The 17,769-nt window shown below is 36.8% G+C and overlaps 1 protein-coding gene across 1 annotated transcript in view; it reads right to left on the bottom strand.

Moving 5' to 3' along the window:
- The window catches only part of ARHGAP32 (Rho GTPase activating protein 32), a 176,173-nt gene that overhangs the window by 12,255 nt on the left and 146,149 nt on the right, over positions 1–17,769 (bottom strand). The window contains exons 11-18 of the mRNA XM_045283644.1: positions 15,950–16,052; positions 10,267–10,411; positions 9,733–9,815; positions 6,269–6,376; positions 5,850–5,995; positions 5,153–5,348; positions 3,307–3,452; positions 2,385–2,456 (exon numbers count right to left, since the gene is read on the bottom strand). Coding sequence (XP_045139579.1) covers positions 2,385–2,456; positions 3,307–3,452; positions 5,153–5,348; positions 5,850–5,995; positions 6,269–6,376; positions 9,733–9,815; positions 10,267–10,411; positions 15,950–16,052 — 999 coding nt within the window. The remainder of the gene's footprint in view (positions 1–2,384; positions 2,457–3,306; positions 3,453–5,152; positions 5,349–5,849; positions 5,996–6,268; positions 6,377–9,732; positions 9,816–10,266; positions 10,412–15,949; positions 16,053–17,769) is intronic.

The following is a 17,769-nucleotide window of genomic DNA, read 5'->3' as shown; positions in this document are numbered from 1 at the left end:
CGATTACAAGGATCTACATATAACCTGCTCCGTGGGGGAGGAGCAGAAAAGTGGGTGAAGGGAAACGTCGGAAAGTGTAAGATATGACAAAATAATAATAATTTATAAATTATCAAAGGTTCCTGAGGGAGGGGGGAGTGGGGAAGGGGGAAAATGAGGAGCTGATATTAAGGGCTCAAGTAGAAAGCAAATGTTTTGAGAATGATGATGGCAAGAAATGTACAAATGTGCTTGACACAATGGATGGATGTATGGATTGTGATAAGAATTGTATGAGCCCCCAATAAAAAGATTAAAAAAGAAAGAAAGAAACACATGAGATATAGTCACAGGGAACCTGAAGCACTTGATAGTTTGGGTGGAAATAAAAGGCTCAGCACTCTTGGATTCTATTACTAATCCAACACTGACAATGTTTGTGACTCTAGGAAAGTTTATTTTTCCTTTGTGTTTTATTACTGACTTCATATGTTAATTATGGGATAGAATTAATAATTTCAAATATAGCAAAAGCCGGAATGTAAGGTGGGAACTATCCAGAGAAGAAAAATTCCCCATACTTTCCACTAAAATGAACAAAAGAAAAGCTGTAACACTGTATCCTGTCAGTGGGGTGGGCATGGGGGGTGGGTATGAAGAGACCCGGAAAAGCACCGCAGTCCATTGTGCTCCTGCTTTCACAGGCTGCAGTGTAGTCCTCTGGACACGCAACAGCGGAAAATGGGGTTTTATTTTTGCTTTTACAAGGAAGCACACTAATACGCATATTTCTCAAATACTGAACTTCTCTCTTGATTAAAAATATCTCCACAACTCCATAAAGTATTTACATGTATTTAGTAAACAATTTCTGATACTAGAGCATAATTAATTCCCCATCTCCTCCTTAATTATAATAGGTTTTTACATTTCTCTGGTAGAACCCTCAGTGGTAGAGAGTACGATATAATTTTATGATGTTGGGTAATGTTGATAAAAAGAAGTCCTCAGAATAGCATTATTAGAATTGTTATAAAAAATGTAATATAAAGAGGCAGAAGTTGGGTTACAAAATAGAATAATATATGAACCACTTATAAAACTCATCGCTATTCAAATATTTTCTGATTAACAATAGCTGCTAGCAAGTCCACTGCATTGTTTTTATAGATCTTTCTCGATTATAATGAAACAAAAATATTAGAAAACTTGCAAAATGTCAGTCACTCAATTGAGGTAATATGGGAAAACTTGTATCAAAAGCAAAATGACTGATCAATGAAAATCTGGCAGTTAGAATAATTAGATGAAAAAAATGACAGAATAGTGATACCACAGAAAGTGAGTATGATATGAATACCAAAACACTAAGAGAAGTCTTTGAGAAAGCAGTAAAGCTTTTAATTATTTTTGCAATAAAAGCCTTTTCAGAATCCTGCACAAAACAAATATCAAATGAAGGATGTCTTATTTTACTATTACAAGATTTTACTGGAAAAAATATGAACAATTAAGTAATTATTTTCTCATTCTAAAATTTAGTATTTGAGTACAATTATAATCCAACATTTGCTCATTAAAAAAATAAGATAGTTGTTTCAAATTTATTTTTTAGTTTTGCTTTTCAAAGTTGTGATCAAAAGCCTTTTTCTCATTATCTACTATGAAATTTAGGCCCCATTTAGATCCTCTTTAAGTTGCCTTTCCCTGTACTAATTATCTGCAGATAATGAGGACTTCTTGTAAAACAATCTGCTCAATGACAATTAACCATTTCCAAAACACTAAGCCATTTCCAAGACAAATTATTATTGGTTTAAATATCAACAATTTTATACATTGTAAATTTGTGCTCCTATTATAAACACTAAAAAAAGGTCTTTATTAAATAATAACATAAATTGTGAACTTAAAATATCTGGAATATTTTTTGTAAACTGAACAATAATCATGCCCAAAGACTTAATTTTATACTTTGTAACATTGTGCTCATATTGTAAACACTAAAGAAAAGTCTTTATTAAATAATAAACATAAATGGCAAATGTAGAAGATTTTGGCTATTTTTTTGTAAACAACAATAATCATACCCAAAGACTGGCACATCCATGGCTTTTCATTTGAATATCACTAACGAGATCGGCCCAGTGATTACAGTCTTCAGCTGCTAACTAAAGGGCCAGCAGTGATGACCCACCGCTATTCTGTGTGAGGGAGTGGGGCAGTCTGCTTTCGTAAAGACTTACAGCAGTTGTACTCTGTCTTACAGGGTCCCTATGATTTGGAATCAACTCCCTAGCACTGGGTTAGCCTGTTTATTAAATATGTTTATAAAATACACTCCATTACTGTGTTCTTGTATGAAATAGGTTATAGAATATAATAATTGATATGCTCAGGCTTACCATCGACTGCATGGAGAGAAGTAAGAGATTCCTCACTCTTAGCTGAGCGAAGAGTTCCTTCTGCCCTGCCACCTAAAGAATCACAACCAAATAATGTGCTCTTATTATTTGTTTCATATGAAGGGAAGGAAGATTAGGCTTTTGTTTCCTGTACGTGTGTTTAAACTCCCCATGTGGTGTACATGTCGACAACGGCTGCAAGTCTAGCACCTTACACAGTGCGCTGCACTGCTCTCCACTGTCTGGTAAGTGAAGAAAAATCTCTTTTCCAAAGGATCATGAACTTGAGAATAGTAATTCAAGTACGTCTTTCATATTTCCTAAAGATCATAAAATGGTGCTGTAATGGGATTACTAGTATTCCCCCACCCCACAAAATTAATTTCTATCTGGAACCTCAGAATGTGACCCTATTGAGAAACACTGCCTTGATTAAGTTAAAGATCACAATATTGTAACATACTAGATTGGTGTCTTCTTAAGAAATGGAGAGGGCATAGAGATATGGCCATGTAAAGACTGAGGCAGAGATTGGGAGTTATGTTCCCAAATGTCAAGGAGTGCCTGGAGAAGTGTATAGACCTTTAGACGTGTATAGATCTAAATGGAGGATAAACATGTTGATAAATAGTAATTTCACTTTTTGATATGTTTGTTTAATAACAATTTCTATGAGTTTGTAGCAATACTTTTTATAATCCATGTAGTTTCCATAAGTGACAGAGCACTTCTACATATGAAAATGTCATTTATTTCTAGTTCCTTTGTATTTAGGGGTAAAGAATTGGTAGAAGATCATTCATACAAAGAAGCATACTATGGATATTTTATATTGAAGCCTGGCTGACATCACATGAAACGTGTGTCCACAGTAAGAGGAGCTCTCAGAAAGAGCTGAACGGTGCCCCCACATGGCACCAACCTTTCAGGGCCATGGTTTTCATCTCCGAAGGCTCACTCTCGTTTCGCTGCAGCTTCCGTTTGGAAGCAGATGACGACTTCCCCAAATTGAAAAAGGAACGCCAGCTGCCCACGGGGGATTTTTTCATTTTATTTTGAGGCCTTTTCCTGTGACAGAAGAAAATATTTAATTCACATTATGATATTCAAGGGAGCATCTATATCTTCCCTTAAGAAAAATAAATGGAGAAATAATGGAAAGTACAAAACAGCTTAGAAAGGTGCAGTTAAAATAGTAAACAGCTCTTTGTCTTCCATATAGTGTACAAGATACAATACAACTAAAGCAACACTGGAAACTAAGCATTTATGGTCTAATATTAGTAACTACCTTCACACAAAGATAATTTCGGTTCATAAAATATCTAGATGTAAGCTTGTAATCTGGGAAATAAGTAGAAATAAAAAAAATTTCTGAGATGCCTAAGTAAAACAGTTAAGGATTTTACTTTCGCTGTGAGTAGAAACACTAAGGTTAAAGAGAAGGAAAGTGTTAATAATAAGAAATGGCTGGCACATTATCTGCATATAAGCCATATGTGGATATGTAGATAATAATTCTCCAGTTTATGGCTGAAGAAATTAAGATACTAAGAAGATACTAACTTCTTAAATGTATAATATTAGTAAATGGTGCAGTTAGGCCTGAACCCAGCTCTATCTTAACCAGTTAATAGTAATACTAGTACTGGTGGTACAAAGGTTAAGCATTGGGTTGCAAACCAAAAAGGTCACCAATTTAAACTCACTAGTGGCTTCTTGAGAGAAAAACCTGGTGATCTGTTCCAGTAAAGATGACAGCAAAGGAAACCCTATGGGGCAGCTCTGCTGTCAGATAGTTGGAATCGACTGGATAAAGAGACTTTTCAACAAACTATGAGGGCAAAGTATAAAATGAAACAGCTGAAGATAACTTTTCGGTGGCAAAGCAGAAGAGTTTTCATGGCATTTTTGGTCATGTGACATGAATGGAAGTTAATGGGGATATATAGAATGTGAAAAGAATACACCCAAAATTAGAACACACCCCAAATTATTAGCACTACCCAATCCATGACATTGGAATCTTTACATTCATAAGTAGTCCAGAGAGTAGCAGAGACACCAAAAAAATCCTTTTATATACATTAGTCTTTATACTTTAACTTAGTTGAGATAATACAGAAGCCATGCAATCATTATCATTTCCTGAAGGAAACAGACTTTTAGAACTAGAAGGAACATTAAGAGCAAATGAGTAAGTCTTAAACTTACTTAAACTATCCAAATATAGTTTAAGACTATCCAAAGTCTTAAACTATCCAAATCACCTTTTCAAAAGACCAATGGCTAAGCTCCACACCCAGAGTTTCAGCTCAGTGGTCCAAACATGAGCTTAAGAATTTGTATTTTTAACCATTACCACATGATACGGAGGTTGTTGATCAGCAGACCACACTGGGAGAACTATTTTGACCTTCATGTGGAATTAATGGCAAATAAATTCATTGGGATCCATCCACAATGAATATAAAAAATAAACCCACTGTCATTCAGTCAATTCTGACTCATCAGGACAGAGTAAAACTGTCCATTAGATTCCCAGGGCTGGGACTCTGCATGAAAGCAGACCACAGCATCTGTCTCCCTTGGAGTAGTTGGTGGGTTCACAATGCTAACTTTTTGGTTAGCAGTCAAAGATGGAACCACTTCACTACCAGGGCTCCTTAGAATCAATATAGTAACACTAAAATACACAATTACAAGTGAGATAAAAAATACATGGCCATAAAAATCATATTATGACAAAGATTTAAAACACATTTTACCTTTCAAGTGGAAACTCAATTATAGTATGAAATTTTCCCTGAAGTGCGGCAGGTCCTTCTCCTACTTCAATATATTTGTTTTCAGTCACAATTGGAGAATTAACCTGAGCTTGTGTTCGTGCCTGGGCTTCCTCCAGTGTCAGCAGCTTGGTGGAGGGAGAAGAAACCAGCAGAGACTGGGGTCTTGATAGAGAAGCTTTTGATGACAAAGGAAAGGAATGGAAGATTTCACGCTTTAGCACAGCAAGAGAAATGTGTGTCTAAAATCTGATTTGTCTACCCACCTATTGACTTATTTGTGCTGTTTTACATTTTCTTCATTACCTTTTTAATGGCAAAAGTATAGTCCTTTATATTAAGTAAGAAATAGAAGGTGACATATCCAGTTGTTAACATGACATGTATTTTTAAAATTCTTTAAGCAGTTTAACTATTTTCCTGTCTCAATAGAAACCAGAAAAAGGCCATAACATAGCTCTCTTTATTTCTGGAAAAAGTTTTTTTCTTCTGGTCGATATTACAACTTTTATATACAGGTGTTTATCATACAGATGGATATAACTAAGTCGAACATGTAATATTCACTTCATACATATAAATCATTGCTAAATTTTGCATTCTGAAAAAAGAAATTTAGATCAGCTATTCACAACTTTCTATTCTTTTAGAAGCAGACAAAAATGCACATTAGCACTACCTGCCCCTTCCTGGATGACTGCACTGATTCTGCCACTGAAGAGGACATCCACGTGATTGAGGATAAATTCCACAACCACAGACTGAATTCTCACTTCCATGAACGCCGCCGTCCCACTGAAGCAGGCTGATTCTATCTGCTTTGATCTGTGAGGTAAAAATGCTTCCATGAGAGAGTCACAAAGACAGCAGTCTTAAGGACATTTCTTTAAAATGTGTAAATTACCAACAAATTTGAGAAAGAAATCATACTTTTATAGTTCCCCGACTAAGCTCCAATTACAACTTTTATGTAACTACACATAATAAAAGAGCAGAACCATTTCCATTTTAGGAAATTTCCCTAAGAAACACTGATGAATACGACTTTTATTTAGGATGATTAGTGCTACATAAGGTCTGAGGTCAAAAGTAAGTTACCTTAGGAGGTTTGGAGCCCAGACTATCGCTAGGTTTTTTGCGTGCATGTTTGTGATGGAGCAATAGTCAGCTAGAAGAGACAAATGCCTCATCAGGAACTCCAGAGTTCTGGAAAACGAAGTACAACAGATTAGCAGAAAAATAATATTGTATACTACCACAGAACATAGAAAAGTCTATGATTTTTCCATAGCAAAATGGGAGAAAAACTTTATACAATAACAGCAAATGATTTTCCTGTTAATTATGTTTGAATATTATTGTTACACAAACTTGTGAGAAGAATGTTGTGGATATACAACAAAAATCCAGATGCAGTGAGAAATGAACCTAAGATAAGACTGGCTCTGAGAAAAGTAGCCTCTGTTTTTATCCAATAAAACATCAGGGATTTTGTTCCTGGCTAACAGATATTTAATGTCAGGGATACAAGTAAAGTAAATTCTCCACAAAAGCTAGCTTCTGCACTAGACACTAACATCGGTGATGCTGTCCTATGGTGAGCTTCAAAGAGTTCATGGAAACATCCTAGTGTCTTTTAATTCTACTTTTCTTTTTTCCATAAACTTTTTGAAGCCCCCTCATAACTGTAGCAGAAATACTAACAAAAAAGGATTTACATTCTCATGGGAAATAAAACAATGTGTAACCAGTTGAGAAGTAATTGCAAGGAAAACTCCAGTAAGCCTCAAGGGAGAGCACTTTGGCAACTAGTAAGCTTTTGAATGAAACTACCTACTTCAAATCTAATACTTTAATTTATTTTTGTTCGTTCTCAGTTTTCCTTACTTAAATAGTCCATATATACATTGGGGTTAAGTAATAGCGCAAAGTTGAATTATGTTGTGAAATAAAGTATAATCAGCTTAAATATAACACAAAGCACACACATAAACACTCACAGGTATTATCTATCAGTTGCCGTGTTTTATCAAAGTTCCCTACCTGTGAAGTGGACAATGGTGGACCAAAAGAGGGAGAATAGAAATCAAGGAGCAGGGGAAAGGTAAAGTATTGGAGCGTTTGATTAGTAGTTTAAACTGTTGAATACAAAGTTGATGATCTGAAACGTAAACCAGTACCTAATTTACAATTTTTTAAAAGCCTGCCAAATAGGGAGATAAACTACTAAAGACAATGAATCAAAGACAGCAATTTAAGACTTATTCCCTGAAATAATCTTTTAAATGAAAGTTAAATCCGGGCCCATATTTGTGCTTTAATGATTCAGATGGATCTCACAAGAACTTGAGAGAAAAGGAAGATTAAAGAGATTTTGTTATCATTGTTCAAGAAAACTATTTTTTATCATAGTTCATGATGGTTTTCCAGGTTCTCATTGAGTTCTCACTTGTTAGGTGCCCTGAATCAGTTCCAACTCAAAGTGGCCCTTTGCACAACTGAAAGAACACTGCCTGGCCCTGTGCCACGTTCACAATTGTTCTTGTGCTTGAACTCACTGTTGCAGCCACTATATCAATCCATCTCATTGAGGCCCTTCCTCTTTTATTTTTGCTGCCCCTCTACTTTACCAAGAACGATGTCCTTCTCCAGGGGCTGGTCTCACCAGACAACATGCCCTCGTATGTGAGACAGAATGTCTTGCCATCCCTTCCTCTAACGAGCATTCTGGCTATCCTTCTTCTAAGATTGTTCTTTTGGCAGTCCACGGTACTTTCAACATTCTTTGTCAGCACTGTAGCTCACAGGCATCAATTCTTCTTCAGTCTTCCTTATTCAATGTCCAACTCTGACATGCATACAAGGCAACTGAGGAAAGATACCATGGCTTGGGTCAGGCATAGCTTAGTCCTCAAATTCTTAGCAGATTTATCCAATGCAATGTAACTTGAGTGCTGTTTCCATAAACATTGATTGTGGATCCAAGCGAGACAAAATCCTTGACAACTTCAGTCTTTTCTCTGTTTATCATGATGTTAACTATTGGTCACGTTGTGGAGATTTTGATTTTGTTTACATTGAGTTGTAATCCATCTGAAGGCTGCAGTCCTTAATCTTCATCAGCAAGTGCTTCAGGTCTTCCTCACTTTCAGCAAGCAGGGTTCTGTCATGTGTGTATCTCAGGTTTCCACTAACCCTTCCTCTAATCCTGATGCCACATTCTTCTTCAAATAATCAGCTTACCTGTTTATTTGCTCAGCATATAGACTGAATAAGTATCGCGAAAGGATGCACCTGTTCTGTTTGCAGAACTGCCTCCTGATCCACGTAGAGGTTCCACAAGAGCATACGAAGTATTCTAGAATTTCCATTCTTCTCAATGTTACCCATAGTTTGTTTTGATCCACATAGTCAAATGCCTTTTCATAGCCAATAAAACACAAGTAAACATCTTTCTGATACTCTCTGCTTTCAGCCAAGATCCATTTGGCATCAAAAACAGTATCCCTGGTTTCACCTCTTCTTCTGAATCTGGCCTGAACCTCTGGCAGCAATGTACTGCTGGAACTGTTGTTGGATGATCTTCAGCAATATTTACCTGCATCTAAAATTTTGTTCTCACTTAGTTTAGTTTTCACTTAGATTATATAAATGACCCTAAATTTTGCTGATACAAAAAAGTATCAACATCCCCATTTAATGGTGAAGTGGCAGTGATATGTTTCAAATCAAGGCAAGCTGGGTTCCAAAGCTCTGATCATTCAGCACCAACTATTTTAACTGCTCTACGGTGAAAGCCAAAATTATCTGTTCTTCTTACACATAGTTAAGATGGAAAGGCACACAGACAGGTAAAAGTGAGACTAGCCTTGAGGCTATACTGAAATATTAAAGTTTGGAACTATGTTTAGAAAACAATATAATGGGGGGGGGGTGTTAAGAGGGTGCTAAAAAAGAAAAAAAACCAATATAATATTACATTCATTATTCAGAAGAGAGAGAGTGGGTGAGGGAAAGGAAGTATTCTTCCACGAGACTCTAAATGTTTAGGGGAGCAGATAACCTCACCTTTCTCCAGAGGAGCAACTGGAGGATCTGAACTGCTGACCTGGCAGTTAGCAACCCAGCACTTAAATCAACCCACACATGCCCAGGGCTTCTTGGGAAAATTTAAGGTATGTAAGAAATTTATTTTTCAAGAAACACAAATTTAAATGACCAAAGCTAACTTTTGTTCATCAACTGTAACAAAATCAAGAAACAAATGTAAAATGAAAAGGTAAAAAAACATACAAAAACACAAAGCTTACTCAACTATGCATCTGTTTGTGACTCAATTAATTCGATATTTATTAAATGTCTAATAGATGCCAAGCACTGTGCCCAATCCCAGTACACAAATAAACATAAAGCCATATATTTATTAATATAATTTGTTGGCAGAGCTTGTATGTATGTGACACTTCCTAGAAGTTTAAATAATTGAAAGCCCAAAGAGAAAAATTAGTTTTATATATCACTTGAATTACACATTGGCTGGTATTTTAAAACATGTAGTTTACCTGTAGTGTGGAGGGGGGAGTTGCTGGATGACATCATGAATTTTTATCAATCTTTCTTCATCTGTTGCTGCTGAAACAGCATCCTGTAAGAATCACAATGCAAAGTAAACCAGTAAGTTGTCTTTTTAAAATGAAAAAAAGGTCTTCATTTACAATTCAGTTTTCATTCTGTGATTACTTCATTCTACTCTTTGATGCTAAATGAGAAACACAATACAGAAACAAGGAAAGTTTCCCACATCATGTGGGCATTAAAATTATATCTTTAAAAATACAGGTTTTTTCCTAAAAGCTTGATGGCAATCAATATTAAGGAAGATTAATGGCTCAAAGTCAGAAAACCAAAATAATAACAATGTGAAAACAGCAAAGACCATGGACCAGCTAGCAATGACTATTTTGAAAAATGAAAAAGGGAGCCCTTTAAGCAACAGAATTACCTTTTGCATAGTACCAAAGCAATCTTTATGATCTTTAGAAGAAAATCACAACAAAGCTCCAAAAGAACTTAATTCAAAACTACCTGGTACTTACAGAAAATTTCTCATATAGTTGATACGTGAGCAGTGGGTTTGGGAGTTCTCGGAAATACAGCTTACAAAGTGAGCCCACAGAATGAATGTCTTGAACATAAGGTTCTTTTGTCAGGTCGGGAACATGCTCAGAGTCAAATTCATGGCTAAGAAACACAGGTTAAAGAAACACCACAAAATGATCTCAATGAAGAAAAACACGATGCAGAATAAGAAATTAAAAGTCAAATATCTTGACCTCTATCTACCTTGTAAATTATATTTGAACTCCTAGAGTAGGTGAAGGTTTGAATATAAAACAAGTATCTTTTGACATGGAAATTAAGGATATGACTCTAATATTAAAATGAACATTAATTTCTAAAACTCATGTGAATAAGCAACTCTTACCACATCAAACTGTAAACAAGATTCTTAATTTCTAACATCGTGGTGATTCTAAAAACTTTGGGCTGAGTGGTAGCTGGTCATGAACAAATATGTACAAAAATTGCTCAGAAAAAAATGGTATAGTTCAGGAACCCTTTATTAAAGAGAAGGTGGGAAGTCAAACTCCATACGGAGTAATTCCAGGCAAGGTGCACATTTTGGTGCTCAGTGAAACCTGTAGCATTGAACTGAATGAAATAAAAGTTGGGTTCAGAATACTGAAGCAGATTAAGTTCCCTTCCTTCAGGAGGTCAATTAACATTAGATCCGCAGACAGGGCAGGAATATACTAGAAATCAAAGCACAGGGTCAATCTGAATATGAGATTTGTTATGACTGAAGGCAAAGACTGAAACAGTCCTTAGTACAAGATCCAAATTAAGGTTTGTTTTTTTTCTAAATAGGCATTCCTGAAAACATGTAAGTCTTTAGAGAAAGGCACTAAAGTCCATTATAACCACTATAAAATCATAGTAATTAGCATGCACCACAGTAAAACAGACAGAATAACAACATATGAAGAATAGAGTAGAATCCAAGAAGATAAGTGAAAGTAAAATCTCTATTGCTAGTGTAAGAAACCACTTAATTCATCTCTGAGAAGAAGAGGGGGAGGGTGTAGAGTATGTAACATATTCATACCAGAGCATCAACTACAAAAAGAAGGCAACAGAGATTAGAATACGTTTCATTTCAATAAATTTTAATTACGAAATTCAGAAACAAAAAGATAAAAAAATCCAATTAAAATATGGACAGAAGACATAGAAGGGGATATTCAAGTAGCTGGCAAATAAGTGTAAATTAACTATGATCATTAGGCATTAGAAAGATATAAATCAAAGTAACAATGAAATAATATCTCATCCTTGGAAAATTGTCACCGATTTTAAAAACACACACACAATAGAAACAAAAAATAAATGCTGGTAAGGTTGTGAAGAGACTGGCACCCTTATTAACTACTGGTAGGATTGTAAAATAGTAAAACCACTATGGAAAATAGCATAGCCCTTCTTCAAAAAGCTAGAAATTTAAAAAAATCCTATGATCAAGTAATCCTACTTACAGGTGAAAACCCTCAAGATTCAATAGAAGTGACACGAATAGACATATGTACATTTATCTTAATTACAGCACTATTAACAAGAGCAAAAAGATGGGGAGAAAATGATAAATGAAAGAAAAGATAAGCAAAATATGATACCTACATACAGTGGAATAGTATGCAGCCAATAAGATAAATCATTGAAACATTGTAAAAAAACAACAACACCAAAACATAATTTTGGATATTTTAGTGAATGAAAAAATATCAGAAAAGGACAAAAACGGAAAACTCTTTAAAAAGAAAACAAGAATAGATATAAAAGAGATATTCAAATGTTTGTGGAAAATTTCCATTTTTCCGTTAACTTTTTGAAGCTCCCTTGTGTACTCAGAGATCATCGTCCCTCGGTTGCTACTAGAGATGGGTGGGAAGGAGCAGTGGAAAGCATTCTCAAGATAGGAGACAGTTGAAGTTTTAGTGATGAGAATGGTAGCACGGAATATGGGTGAAGCGCACACAGCTTCAAAGCAAATGATTTCACTAAAGTGTACAAGGGAAAAGGATGTCTTTAGTAAGGGATATGACACATATAATTTGAAAATCATACCAAATCCCCCAAAATGTGTGGTCTCACAAATATAAATAAAGGCATATAAGTGTATCAGTAGGAATATGAATATGTGGGTTTATGTGTATCTATAAAGGAGCTCTGGGTTAGGCATTAGGTCTATTATATCTGGGTTAGACTACAAGGTCGTGATTCAAGGTCAGTGACTCAAACTCACCAGCTGCTCTGTGAGAGAAAGATAAAGCTATCTGCTCCCAGTCTTCTTATATGTAAGATAACTATGAGTTGACTCCATGGCTGTGAGTTTTTTGGTGGGTGGGGTGGGGGGATTTAGGTTGTATAGTGGATTATGTGTTAGGTTACTACCTGTAGGGTCAGCAGTTCCAAACCACCAGCCATTCCTCCAGAGAAAGAGGAAGCTCTCTAATCCCTTAAAGAGATATAGTCTTAGAAACCCACAGAGACAGTTCTATATCATCCTATAAGGTTGTTATGACTAAAAATTGACCCAATGGCAGTGAGAGGTATATGCACATGCAGGTGTGTGTGTGCACACATATATATCTGTATATAATAATAAACCACCCAGATGACTCCGTTACAGATATTCCTTAGACATAAGCATTCACTTCACAAGATCAGGGATTTTGGAGACTTAGGAGCATAGTCTTATGGGACAACTCAGTGAATTAGCATAACAGTTTATAAAATATAAGTTCCATAGCTCAATTTGGTGAGTAGTGTCTGGAGTCTTTAAATCTCGGGACAGGCTTCTGCGATGCAACTACTGAGCTCTACTTATCTGGAGCAAAAGAGAAAGAAGGAAAACAAAGACCCAGAGAAAGAGCCACATGCATGTACCGAAAGAGTGGCACATGGCTCACAAGGTGCAGTTTGCCAACCCCTGCACTAGATGGATTCTTACAGAGTAAGAGAAAAATATGGGAAAGCAATGTCTTAAGTCCCTTGAGCCCTCCCTCAACACAAGAATACTGTTCTAACAACCTGGCATTCTGTGATGCTCATCCTCCCAGCATGATCGCTGAAGACAAAAATGGGTGCATGAGCAAATGTAGTGAAGAAATATGACAATGCCTGGATATCAAGACATAGCATCTGGGGTCTTAAAAGCTTGAAGCTAAACAAGTGGCCATCTAGTAGAGAAGCAACAAGCCCATGTGGAAGAAGAACAGCCTGTGTGACCATGAGGTGTCGACAGAATCAGGTAACAGGCATCAGAAGACCCCAAACAAAAACCAAAAAACATTGTTGAGAACAAGGAGGGTTGGAGCAGAGATCCAAAGCCTATGTGTAGACAATAGAACATCCCCTCACAGAAGGGTCACAAGGAAGAGATGAGTCAACCAGGGTGCAGTATAGCACTGATGAAACACGCAATATTCCTCTGGTTCTTTGAGGCTTCCTCACCCCCCACTATCATTACCCCAGTCCTACCTTTCAGTTCTGTCTAGACTAGAGCATGTACACTGGTACAGATAAGAGCTCAAGACACATGGGACCATGGTCAGAGAAACCCCTAAGGAACAGAAATGGTACTAGTAATACCAAGACTGATTTTAACATTGGTAAAGCAGGACACCATTGATAAAACTGATATCCTGGTAAAATAGCCACATGGCAACCAAAAACCCTATACCTTAGCTTGTGGTGCATTCTTTCCAAAAATCGGGACTTTTTAAAAATGCTGCGGGACACGGGAAAAATTGTTAAAAATTGGGACTGTCCCACCAAAAGCAGGATGTCTGGTCACTTTAACCAAGAGGGTAGGGAGAAAGGGGGAGGAAAGGGAGAAACAATTGCAATGATGGGTATATAACATGCCTCCCACCTCCCTAGGGGGATAAAAAACAGAAACATGGGTAAAGGGACACAGCGGCAGTCAGTGTAAGATATGAAAATAATAATTTATTAGGGGTCATGGAGGGGGGGAGCCGATACCAAGGGCTCAAATAGAAAGTAAGTGTTTAGAAAATGATGATGTAACATATGTACAAATATACTGATAAAGTTGATGTATGGAATGTTATAAGAGCTGCAAGAGCCCCTAAAAAAAAAAAATCTCATTTTATGGGACCAGCAGAGACTAGTAGACTCCTTGGGACAATCACTTTGAGATATACTTTAAGCCTAAAACTGAAATCATCTTTGCGGTCATCTGTTAGCTAAATAAAAGATTGGATCATAAAATAAAGAATGCCATACAGAAGTAGTGATTTCCTTTTTATGAAAACCAAAACAAAACACAACTATATGAAACCAAATAGTCAAAAATTACTCTGAAGCAAACATGAGACCATAAGTGAGCAGGGAAATTAAGAATACTGGATATGGTACAAACAGAACAGAATAAATGAGACTAATGATGTGCTTTAAAAAAAAGTAATAGGTAGTACTGAATAGTCTGTAGAAACTATTCAATAGGAACCTAATTTACTATAACAACTCTCACCTTAAACAGAACAAAACAGGTTTTAAATGACTAATTATGAATTAAAAATAATTCTATTATACTATTGGAGGGGCAGTGAATATTGAAGGTGACTTTTTAGTCAAAGTCCCTAACTTTCACCAGACAACCTTTCCTGCATGAGCATGGTTAAGAGGGTGGGGGAAGGTACTGATAGGGTTCACATGTGATTATGAACAGGATGCCCCGCAGTGTCATCCTGATGTGTATAAAGTGAGCCTTCTGAGAAGCAGGAGGAAGCTTATTATCAGCAAGAACCAGGAGTGGAACAGATCCTCTAGACCTGAGATCCCTGCACAGTGAAGCTCCTGGATCAAAACTCATCAACAACAGATCAATGCTGACTCATAGTGACCCTCTCTGGGTTTCCAAGATTGTAACTGTTTATGAGAGTAGAAAGCATAGTCTTTCTCCAGAGATGCTGCTGGTGGATTTAAATTGCCGACCATGTGGATCACAATCCAATGCCTAACCACCACACCACCAGGTCTCTGGTTCCAGAAGATAGCTATACCATCAAAGGAGGCATAGCAGCAGAACCAAGAATAGAACATGGAACAGAGTGATGAACTTCCCAACCCACAGAGCAAGTTGACTGCTTTTGTGCAGGAGGCTGGCTTGTGGAGTGAGGTGTTTCTAGGCACTTAATTGGGGATGTTGGACTTGTTAACCCACGGACGTGGAGCTGAATGCCTTTGGGCTAAAGCTGACTGGATTGGGGGTGCTTCTGGACACTTAATTCAAGGAGCTGGGTTTGTTAATTCATAGCTTAATTTAAGCTAAAATACCTTTTGGGTTGAGGCTTATAGCAGAGTGGTATGCCCTTTGGGGCAGACCTGACAGAACTTTGTGACATACTCTAATAAACAACTCAACCATGAGCATTTCTCAGAGGCATTACAACTTGTTAACTTCCTTAGTAAACTCTAATCAAAATAGGATAAAGAAGTTTAGACAGCAGTTTTCTTACAACACAGATGAACAGAGGGCAGTTAGAAAAATATGTAAGACAATATGGATACTATTTCCTTATTTACCCCAAATATGTACTTGATAAAATTGTTATTGAAATAGTGCAATTTTTAAATAATTTAATTTTAGTGAGTTAAATTAGGAATGAAAAAGAAAAATTGCATGTAAGATTTTACCGTAATCTCTGGATATTGGAGGCAACACCTGAGAGACGATATATTCCATCCACAATGCCATATCTCTCAATGAATGCTGTACAGCTTTGAAGAACCTGGGGCACTAAAGAGAAGTTTTAAAGGCATAAATTAAGTTGGTAGTATTTTCCAGAACCAAAGTCATCCCTAAAATGAGAGTCATTTCACTTTCATAAACAAAATAAATTTTTTAAATTAAAGATAAAAGGGTGTGGTAATTGACCAGGGGAAAAATGATAGGGAAGTTTTACTTGTTTTATATCTAAAGAATTAGTTCCTCAATAAACCATTTTATTAGGGCAAGTTAAAGAGACCATATATATCATTAGGACACGCCCTCCATCTATCTGTGCAGTAGACCGATTGAGGTCATGTTACAACAGCAAATGCGCTGTGCAATACTAACTGCGTACCAAATTTCTAAAAAGGCTAACTGTACAGTTGGATTCTATACATAGTGATGAGGTACATAATTTTAAATGCTTACCCCCATGCTAATTTTTTTTTCACTTTTAAAGCAAGCTTCCTTTCATCTTACATGTTTTGGTATTGTTGGGTGCTGTTGAGTTGGTTCTGACTCACAGTTAACAAATGTACAACAAAGTGAAACACTGCCTATCACTGTGCCATCCTTATCATTGCTTTTACGTATGAGCCCATTGTTGCAACCACTATGTCCATCTATCGTCTCGAAGGTCTTCCTCTTTTTTGCTGACCCTCTACCTTACCAAGCATGATATCCTTCTCCAGGGCCTGGGGTCTCCTGAAAACAAGTCCAGAGTCCCACCATCCTTGCCTCTAAGGAGCACTCTCGGTATACTTCTTCCAAGACAGATCTGTTTGTTCTTTTGGCAGTCCACAGTACTTTTAGTATTCTTCACCAGCTTCATAATTCAAAATGTAGTGATCCTTTTTCAAACTTCCTTATTCAAGGTCCAATTTCATTTGCCTATGAAACAATGGTCAGGCACAGGGGCCTGGTGGCACAGTGGTTGTGCACTGGGTTTCGAACCATAAGGTCAGCAGTTCAAAACCACCAATTGATCTACAAGAGAAGATGAGGCTTTCTCTTTCACAAGGAGTTACAGTCTTAGAAACCCTGCCCTATAAGGTCCCTCTGAGTTGGAATTGACTCCATGGCATTGAGTTTGGTTTTCTTTCAAGTGAACCTTAATCCCCAAAGTACTATCCTTGCCTTTTGGCATTTAAAGAGGCCTTGTGCAGCAGATTTACTCAAGGAAATATGTTGTTTAATTGCTTGACTGCTGCTTGCATAAGCATTGATTGCAGATCCAAATAAGACAAAATTCTAGACAACCTCAATATTTTCTCTATTTATCATGATTCTACCTATTGGTCCAGTTGTGGGAATTTTGGTTTTGTTTACATTGAGTTGTAATCTATACTGATGGCTGCAATCTTTCATCTTCACTAGCAAATGCTTCAAGTCCTCCTCACTTTCAGCAAGATTGTATCATCTGTATATTACAGGTTGTTAATAAGTCTTCTTCCAATCCTGATGCCACATTCCTCTTCATATAATCCAGCTTCTCTGATGATCTGCTCCATATACAGATTAAGTATGGTGAGAGGATTTAACCCCAACTCTCACCTTTCCTGATTTTAAACCATGCAATAACCTCTTGTTCTGTTCCCACAACTGCCTCTTGACCCACATCCAGGTTCCACATGAACACAATGAAGTGTTCAGGAATTTCCCATTCATCTCAACGTTACCATAGTTTGTGAGTTAGTTAATTGTGCCAGCCTGGCCGATAATCACATGTGGTGCTGGTTGAAAG

The sequence above is a fragment of the Echinops telfairi genome, unplaced genomic scaffold, assembly GCF_000313985.2.
Source record: "Echinops telfairi isolate 266 unplaced genomic scaffold, ASM31398v2 ScPeMD7_7465;HRSCAF=8503, whole genome shotgun sequence".
NCBI classification, from domain to species: domain Eukaryota; kingdom Metazoa; phylum Chordata; class Mammalia; order Afrosoricida; family Tenrecidae; genus Echinops; species Echinops telfairi.
This window is presented reverse-complemented; position numbering and strand designations above follow the sequence as displayed.